The sequence below is a fragment of the Hirundo rustica genome, chromosome 1 (assembly GCF_015227805.2).
Source record: "Hirundo rustica isolate bHirRus1 chromosome 1, bHirRus1.pri.v3, whole genome shotgun sequence".
NCBI lineage: Eukaryota > Metazoa > Chordata > Aves > Passeriformes > Hirundinidae > Hirundo > Hirundo rustica.
The window spans coordinates 87,339,877-87,349,728 of NC_053450.1; the positions used below are offsets into that span (position 1 = coordinate 87,339,877).

The window sequence follows — 9,852 nt, forward strand, 5'->3', positions numbered from 1 at the left end:
ACTCTTAAGTACAGATAGCTGCCAATGGTTGGAAAGTTTAGAGTGATCCTGCTCTGGTTAAGGACCAGGAATGGAATTATTAACACCACTGTTTGATAGGAGGAGGACCAAAGCTTCTTGCATCCTCTTACTCACGTGCTGTGGTTCAGAGGGAGATGAATACAATGTCTTTGCACAAGAGAAGCATAACTCTGCAAAGTGTGTCTTCCAGAGCTGCTCTTCGCAAACCGGTTGTGTCCCTCATCCTCTCCAGGACAGCCAGTTGCCCTGGAAGGGCACAACAGGGTTGTGAATGAGATACCCAAGTGTAATAGTTTTAATTTCGACAACCAAGCGGAAACACCAATTAATACAGTGGTTTCACGTTCACTAAATTCTGGTCTTAGTACTCAGTCTTTTTCTGTGGGAGAGAGACTAGGAGAAAAACAAAGCAGGCTCAACCTTAAAAATGAACAAATAGTTTTATTAACGTACACTAAAAGAATGGAAAAAGAAAGTTGGGGGAAAAAACTAAAACAAAACAGAATGAAACTCTAAAAACACTCTTCCCTCCCCTTACAAACTGTTTACTTTCTTACAAAATAAAATAAAGAGACAAAACTTGTGATTTTCAGCTAGTTTCACCATCTGACAATAGTTTTTTAACAATTCTTTAGGGGAAGAGTCTCTCTTAGAGTCGTGGATCCCACTGACAACCTAGAACAGTTCTCTTGGGGGTTTTTTAACTGTCACAAAAACAGGGGAAACCTGCCTTTGTGACCCCTCCCATTAGCAGATTCCAAAGCTGCTTATGGGTTACAGGTTTTAGACTTTTGCATACTGGGGTGTCACTTTTTAAAGATGAGTAACTCTAAAAGCAAAGGATTCTTCATCTTAAGGTACAGAGATATTTTCTCACTTCTTCACTGGCACAGAGGGCCTCTCATCTTTATCTCTGTTCAAGCATCTTACAGGATTAATATCACTTAGTCCATCACAAACACCTTTGCTCAAATTCACACACAAATCAAAACAATCATCTCTCCAAATGCATATCTTTCCCATGATTTGAAGGAATGATCTAAATATAGAGTTCATTTCCATGGTTCAAATAAGAATGGAGCAACCAATTCTTCAACCCTTTGTCCTAATAGTCTTTTCACTCTCACTTTACTGACTTCATGCTGTTTCTTCTTTATGTTCACTGTGTCCCTTTCTTTTCTCTCTCAGAGAAAGGCCAAGCTCTGGAAGCTTCATGTTGCCAGGAAAGGGTTAAATCTGCTCGGAGTCTTTGTCTCTCTCTCTGTAGCTGGTGGTGTTAGATGTTCAAGGCTGCGCTGGTGAGGGAGGAAGAACTCACGCAGAAACATCAGAGATCAGAGCACCCAGGCAGTCCGGAATCACAAAAAAATCTCAAGCAGGATCATAAATGCCTTCTCAGCCCACCCCTCGGTGTAAATCGGGGTGGCCTCAGCCCAAATGGTGCCCACAGCTCTCACCAGGGCCCAGCAGAGATCTCTCCCTGCTCCAGGGAAGTCTGAAGAAAGTAGCTGTTATAAAACAGCAACCTCTCCTTCCACCCCCTACCTGGGAGCCGATGGAATCCAGCCAGGCCTCAGGCCAGCTCCCCCCAAAAAGGGGGGAGCAGCAGGCCCAGCTTGATGTTACCTGTCTCTCTCTGGTCAAAGGAAAGAAGGAAGGACCCACCTACAGGAAATCTAGGGGTTTTATGTGGTACTTCCCAAAGTTGTAGCCAACAATTTTCAGTGGTCAAAACAGATGCCAATATTCCAACTAACCCTCTGATAGGTCCCTGTCCTTTCTAAAGCAATTCCCAGGTCCTGACCCAGAGAATCATTCTACATTCCTCTATAACTAAAAAACCAAACTGTACTAACACATGACACCAAATCACAAAGTTCTGCCAGAACCACAGAGCCTGTTGCTGCCAGAGATACCTTCTTCCACTGCTAAATTACCAGGGACTTAGAAGGTCAAGAAAATGTGGAGAAAGCAGGAGAGCCAGCAATGACAGAAAATATGTTGACTTATTATGAGTTTACTCACTGAAAATATGATTTTTTAATAAGAATTTCCTGTTTGGTAGCAAAAATGCTTCTGCTGACAGCACTACCAGGACTTCCAGGTAATGTGTGCGTCTGTTCTCCTCAGTATGTCAGTATCAGCTATGCCAACCAAGTTTTTTTTCCAGAGAGGGAGGGTGACCCATCATAGGAACTTTTTGCCTTGACCTCTCACGGGAAATGCAGTCATGCCGTGGTTTCTTAACTAAACAGGGAAGGAGAAAGTCGAGAAACTTAGGTGGCAATTCCCCCGAGACACAATAACCAATTTGAGTTATTTCTGTTCTTTTGTTTGCTCAGTTAGAGAATGTTTAAGTCTCCAGTGATCAATTTTTAAACAAATAATGAAAAGTATTACTCCTTGCATTTTATTTTGGTGAGAACAAGATCAGAGTTTGAAAAGCCTTTGACATTACCTTTTCAGTCAAACCTAGGGAAAGTGAAGCAAAATAAAACGCTGTGCTGTTCACAGAATAGGTATCCTGTCTTGTCTCAGCATGACACTATCGTTTTTCTCTCTCTTAGTTTCAGCATCCAATTATTGTTCTATGTTTAGTACATAAAAATAAGTCTCAAGTTCTTTACCAATCAACCTCTTATCTGCCACTGCAGTGGGTAGAAGATATTTCATTGGATTTTGTATCTATGCATCAGAAAGTTTTCTTTCTCCCATCTTTATTTCACCTGTGCAGTCCTTGTATCCTGTCACGGTAATAACCCTGAATTAAAAATAGGAGTTTGTACCCTATTCCGAACCCCACAGCGTTGCACCTGTTGTGATCTTTGTGTGCATGGCTTTCTTTCCTTGCTTAAAGGCACAGCTTTGGGAAGTTGAGTGACTGTTTCCACGCGTACTGTTGAATTTATGAGGCATGGTGAGTGCTCTGCAGTTACTCTGCTCAAAGTTAGGCAAGTCTTGAAGATATTCAGCCTCTAGCCTATTCTTGAACCTTCCTGGATTTAAAGCAGGATTTTACACTGAATCACTCAATGGACTTGTGAGCCCCTAAAAATAGAAGAGGCCCAGTGTGAAGTGAATGCAAGAAGTTCAGCTTGCAAGAGGGACAACTCTCAGTCTCATCCAGCTTTAAATCCACGTGAAATGGATTCGTCAGTATTGGCATTGATCAAATATGATGGGAATTCTGTCCCCTGAGTTTGATAGATGATTTTCCCAAAGAGATGGAGATTGAAGCAGCCATCACCGATGCTGGAATCCATCTCCTTGAGAAACGGTTTCATACCTGCTTTACAACCATTGATCATTGCCTTCTTCAAGGAATTAATGAGTCACTGTTTTTAAAATGAAAAGAAAGAACACAATCCCAAATCCCAAGGCTTTGTAGGTTTTTTCTTCCCTTTGCTGGCAGCAAAAGTCTGTGTCACAGCTAGCTTACGATCCTGTGGGTACTCTAGATTTCTTTTAGTATAATGGGGAATGGTACTTTTTTTCTTCACCCTAGTGATTTTTCATTGCTGCCTGCATGTAATGGATTCCATTACTTCTGGTGTTGTGAGACTTAAGAGCTTTTTAATAGGAAGTGCTTGGATCTGAGATGGGTTATCTGTATCCTTGGCTGGTTACTGAGAGGACTGTAACAGTGCACAAGGGAAATACTCTCTCTGTTTCTTGTGTAACTCAGTCTGTTTGCAAGAGTTCCCTCTGCTTGGGAGCTGGCAGAAGAGAGCCCTGCACTGCTCATGGTAGTTCTTTTGTTGGTCTGTGTCAACCAACCAAGGTGATCTGTTGAAATGAGAAATGGTCTTTATGGGCCAAAGTGCTCGGCTAAAGCACAGCTAATTGCTTGAACTGTTTCATTAAACATTTAGTGAATACCTTAACAGCCAGGAAACTTTCAAGTAAAGCCTGTGAAAGATTTCTTTTCAGTATTTATCTGTTTGTATCTGTTCCTGCATGAAAAAATTAGTTGATAGATTTAGGCAGAAAAGCAAAATAATGCTAAAAGCTTTTGAATTAATCCAATGTTTTTGAATACTGGACATGACTTAGATTGTACTTATGGCTGTCTAACAGTGAAGCTGGAAGTGCTTTCATTTTTCATCCACTTTTCATTATCTTAACTAGAAGGTGTTATTTATGTCCTTTGCCATTGTATCCCATACTGTGCTCTTTATCTCTCAATAACCTGGCTATTAATAGAATTTTGGGTTTTTTTTTTTTTTTTTTTTTTTTTTTTTTTTACCTACGTGAGGAGAGAAGCTTAAAATGGAATTAATACTAAAGAAAGAATGAAAAGGTCAAGCAGGTTTCATGTTTGGTATTCAGATACAGATTTCACCAAGTCCAATTAGAAAAGAGCAAATAGTCCATTACTGTCTCAGTTTTGTGAAATAGAAGAACAATATTTCAGTCCAATCATCAGTCAGTGAACAACCATCTTTTGAAATGACCACCAAAAATATCCAATAAAATAGACACTCTCAACATGCCTGTTCAGTTAGCCTGAACTGTTTCTGAAGCTGAACCACCCTTCTCCCAGGTGTCAGCTAGAGCAGGTATGCAAGAGAAATGACCATTTCCTGCTTTCTGTGGGTTTGAAACAATTCTTTCATCTGGAGGTGATCTGGTGCCTTTCACTGACGTCTGTATCACCTTAAACAAAAACATGTCCCTTTTAAAGAATAAGCTGTGTGTACAATGTGCTATTCCAGAGAGATGAAATATTAGCATTTGAAAGGACAGATGAGAATGCATATTTTGGAAAGACCTTTGTTCAGAGAATTACTGCTATATTCTATGTGCATATCACCATGGTAATTGAAATATTTGCCACTGATGAGAAGGTATACAGCACAAGCCTTTTCCCATTTTCTGTGATGTGGTTTCTAGCAAAGAGTGCTATTTGTCAGTTTAAAATTTATGGTAGGATATTTAGCAGTTGTACGTACTATCATAGAGATGGATGTGGCTTGAAAGCATGAAACAAAAAGGAACAGGTTATTACATCTTCTTCTTCTTCTTCTTGCAGTTTAATACACTTTCCGTTTCCACTTAAAATGTGAGCCATTCTGGAACTGCTGGAGGAATAAAGCAAACCCAAAGCTGTGCTCTCTGCATGGCTTTATCAATTAGGATGCTGGTACCCTGAAATAGTTTATTCATTTCTTCCCATCATCATTGCTTTCGGGACATTGTTGCGAACAAAACAAGCCTTTCTCTTCCCTGAGGTCATTCCATGCATGTGATCTCAGTGAAGGGTGTAGCAGACACTGAGTACTGTGTGAAGGTTTATGTAAGAGAATTACATGATAAATCTTTTGAGGGCATAGAGGATGTACATTTCCATGGCAGGGATATCCTCAAGGAACCTCATTAACATGACTCACTTAACAGAGGGAAAAAAAACCTCAAATGCTTGAACTACCATGTGTGTAGATCTTTCATTTTAAATAGTATTCTGTAGGAAAAGGTGTAGTATAGATATCATGGTGAGCAATACTTTGTAGTGAACTGCTTGGGATACAAAAGGGATAGTACTCTTTTTTGCTGTTTCATGCTGTGGCTGATTGTCATCTCTAGTTTTCTTTTCCTCAAAGTAAATCCAGCTCTCTAGAAAAATGTCTGGTTCTGTGTTGTCCTCACCATATAAGAGCAGGGGTAACCTCCATACAGAACTCTCTGTGCTTCTGTGCTTTGTTTAAGGCAGATGGAAAGTAGAACACAGTTAAAAGGTAAGGGGTTTCCCACTCAGTGCTCCCTCTTTTATCTCCCTCTTCCATACAGGATGGAGAAGTTTTAGTTCTTGTTATGGTGTTGCACATGGAAGAGATAAGTGCCAATGCCAGGCATTTATTCTTTATGCAACATTTTGGTTACCAAATGACCCTGTGTTTAGTCTTACGTAATGCCTGAGACAAGTTCCCTGGAACACTGAAGTGTTTTGCTGTTGGTAGCTTCTGGGATCAGCTTTCCAGCCAAGTTGCATTTAAAGCATCCTTCAGTGGTTTTCCATGCAGGGAAAGCTAACACACATGTATTAATTTTTGGTGCCTAACACAACCTTTCATTCTAGCCCAGGTACCAGGGTGAGGTTGCTTTCATGTTGATTTTATTAGACTAGTGGCAGACCAAGACACCTTAAGACCTTAAGACCTGTTCTGCTTAGGTGTCAGGTTGAAATGCCCAAACATTTTCACTGGCCTTCAGATGAACCCCACACAGTGAATCTGACCTGGTAGGGACCAGCTCCCTAGCACATGAAGGCAGCTGAGCACCAGTTCCTGAAAATCAGGAGGCAAAGCTCTTTCCTCCAAAAATCATATGAAAAAGCATTAGGCATTATTTTACTCCAGTGTTTGTCCACAGTCTGTATCCTGTTTCCTACTGTGGCATCAGCATAAATCCCTGTCTTCCTTCTCCCTCTGAGCAGTGCTTCACTGTATTCACTGCACTTCATTACCTGAAAGCCGCAGGCTGGTGCAGAGGAGACTTGTGACACTGAGATCAGCTGAAGCCTAATGGAAGAGCAGTCCGCGTGACTGCAACCGCACGGACTTGTCTGGCCGTGCACCTTAGGTAAAGAAAGCCCTGTGTGCTCACTGCTAAGCTTCTTCATCTTTTCCCTCTTTCTTTCTTCTTTTCTTTACCTCATGAAGCTGCTGTTGCGGGTTTTGGCCTCAAAATTTTGTTCCTCAGGATAGAGAGCCGCTGCTTCTGTATCGTCAGGCTGCAGCATGACATGCAGCAGAGACTTCATTATGCATAAGCAGAGCCATCTCTAAGGTAGGCAAACACTCTGTGGCTCTGCAGAACGAAAGGGAAGTGAGAAACTGAATGAACAAAGGTATTATTTGCTGACAATAATTGTTTCCAGTTGCAGCTGATGGCAGGGATTAATCACAGTGTCTTAATACTTTATTTGGGAAGAGGGGAAATATTAGGGGAGGGAAGAACTGAGAAGTGCTCTTCCAAATCTCCCTTGAAAAGTTAGTAATAGCACTCTGGAAACAATGCTTAAGGTTTTGAAACTTGCAGTATGTCTCTCATTGAAGTAGCTTTGAACCCTTATACTCCTTTCTAATTAGTAACAGAGATGCAAATAAACCTAGCTAAAAGGAGGCAGAAAAATGTAGCATACAGTGTAGCATCTGTGTGATGTGGAGGTCTGTATATTAGTAGTTACAACTTCATTTTTTGGCTATCATTAAATCTAGATTAATTGCATTTAATACAATCCCCATTTTAGTGCTCTCACACCGATACTTAACTTCAGCTGGAGCTAGCAGAACTCTAGTCCAGTGCTGTTCTCTACAAGCTCTACCCTTTCCTCATTTAAATACCTCCTAAAGCTGCTGGTTTTTCCACAACACCCACAAGAAACTATTGTTTCCTAGTCTGCCATATATATTTGTTATGGAATGAATCGCTCTCTAGCATGGAGGGAGGGGGACACAGAAACACTTAAATCAGGAGTAATTGTCACTTTCATTTAACCAAGGCCAGTGACAAAACAGTGCAGTAGCTATGCCTGCCACAGCTTACACCTACATTGAGCAAACTTGTGTTTACATCTCATACAATAAGGATAATGCATTTTCAGTCATGGGATATATTCCCAATATTTGCAAAACTTCAGGATTAGGCCTGTGACTGTACACTTTCTAAATAGATTTTCAGCCAAAGCAATTTGCAAATGTTTTTGATCAGGTGTATTCCCGTAGCACCTTTAAAAACTGAAATACTACCAGCTTTAAGGATATTTGCCAGCCTGGTTTTGAAGATCGTTTCTGTTGACCTCCAATGCATTATCTCTCTCTCTTACTCAAATTTCTCACTGGCAGTGTAGCGTCTGAAGAAATCCTGGTTACTCCATTTACTTGCTTCCTCTGGGTTTGTCCTCTTGGCTGCTTTGAAGAGGTGGAGCACAGCAGAGCAAGACCTTCCCCACAGTTACACCTCCCCCTCTTTTCTCAAAGATCACTTTTTTGCAGCATTTAACCTGCACACAGGAAAAGCTCTTGGCTGGCTTTTAGCAGTTAACTGCAGTCAGCTTAACACTTTATGAAATGCAGTTTGCCCTTTCGGGTGCTAGCCAGATTTAACTTGCTTTATCTTCAGAGCACACAAAAAGGGAGAAATGCTTTAATTAGAAGTGGCTTTTTTTTGTTGTAAACTGCTGGTGGGAGCAGGGCAAACCTCCCACCCTTGTCGGGCGGCACAAAATTGGTATCAAACAACAGTTCTGAGGTAAAAAATTACCTGTGCCTGTTTCTAGTAGGATTTGAGGTTGAAATGAGTATCTTGAGAGTTGTCTTTGTGGATGAACACATCTAACCTTAGATTTAATCACAGAGTCATAAGCATAAATGTGGTTATAGCGTGAAGCAATTTTCAGGAGAGGGATGACCCAAAGCTTGCAGACTGCCTTTGTGTGCCATTAAATGCGGCATTCTGCCAGACTGGAAGCTTCTTCTGCCTGGTACTGTCTGGTTTCCCATTATTTTTCCCCTCAGATTTTCTCTCTTTCATTGAAGTGAGTATTCACCTTTGAAAGAAGAAGCCGTGTGGGCTCCATTTGAAACTAAAAAGGGTGCCAAAACTGACATATAAACTCAGTAACACAGGCGCTGCAATTACAGAGATGCCCTTGCAAAACTGAGTGCTCCTGCCTGCTTTTGATGGAGAGCAAGAAGATTTTTTTCACTCTTACTCAACTCAATGGTTTGTCCCGATTTTTCATTAACATGTCTTTGCCTAGCCAACAACTTTCAAATACTTTTCTTTCCCCCATCATTCCTTTTTCTCGATTCTTGTTCCCTGTTCTCCTTTGTCTCTTACTTTCCATAGCACAGGATAAGAAGCCCTCCTCCTGGGTTGTTCACTCTGGTAAGAAGCTACCACACCACAATACAAGTTGAGGTATAAGGTGGACTTCAGCAAAGTCCTCTGCCAGAATTACAATTCAGCTCAGTCCCACCTCTCCAAACTGTGTATCTTAGCATTAAGGTGATTTTCGAGCAACAGGAGCAAAATTGGACCGCAAATAAAAATGATCCAGAGGGCAAGTGTTTGGCCTCACGTATTTGCATTTGCAGGCACATATATTTATAAGTCCTCTTTTGGTTTGTGTTTTGTAGGACGAAGAAGGTCAGCCACTGCTACCGTATCATTTACCGGCACCCGGAGAGGACACTAACTCAGGACGAGGTGCATCGCATCCATCGAGCTATTGAGGAGTCCGCAGTTCGGGAGCTTGGGGTGGAGGGCAGGTTTTAGCAATGATGCTCTGGAGCCCCAAGGACACTTGCTTTTTTCTTTCTTTTGTATTCTTTTTTCTTCTTTTTCTGGGGGATGGATTTAGGTCCCAAGTAGAGAGAGGGGTTTTGCGACTGAATGCAGAAAGCAATTGATAAACGGGCAATGGTAAAACTGGCAGGTAATAAACATTACTACTGAGAAATCATTGACAAAGTGCTGGTGCTTTATTTTAAAAAATGGGGGAACAGCAGTAATGTAAGATTTCCCTCCTGTTACGATAAGAAATACACTGCCTGGTGGTTTTCTGTGTTGTTAATTGGTCCCTGGGTTCCATTAAACTGTAAATACTTGGCATTATTTCTGTGTTGACAGGATCTTCTGTCCATGTAGCAAGTGAAGCAAATCAGAGACACAGATTAGTTCAGGGAACAAAAACCCATCCTGCCCCACCCCACCCCCATCCCTTTTTTTTTTTTTTTTTTAAATAGGAGATGTCAGATTTTGCTTCAAGATACGTTCCAAGAAGTGCTTCTTATGAAGTTTGGCGCTCTTACCTTCAGAGCCCATGGT

At 41.2% G+C, this 9,852-nt stretch overlaps 1 protein-coding gene across 8 annotated transcripts in view; it reads left to right on the plus strand.

Annotated features, from left to right (window-relative positions):
• The window catches only part of FARS2 (phenylalanyl-tRNA synthetase 2, mitochondrial), a 233,197-nt gene extending 223,710 nt beyond the window's left edge, over positions 1-9,487 (plus strand). For all 8 annotated transcript variants that reach the window (XM_058420306.1, XM_040061857.2, XM_040061876.2 and 5 more), the window contains one exon: positions 9,162-9,487. In XM_058420306.1, the coding sequence (XP_058276289.1) occupies positions 9,162-9,300 (139 nt within the window). In that variant the 3' untranslated portion in view covers positions 9,301-9,487. The remainder of the gene's footprint in view (positions 1-9,161) is intronic.
• The last annotated feature ends 365 nt before the right edge of the window (positions 9,488-9,852 follow it).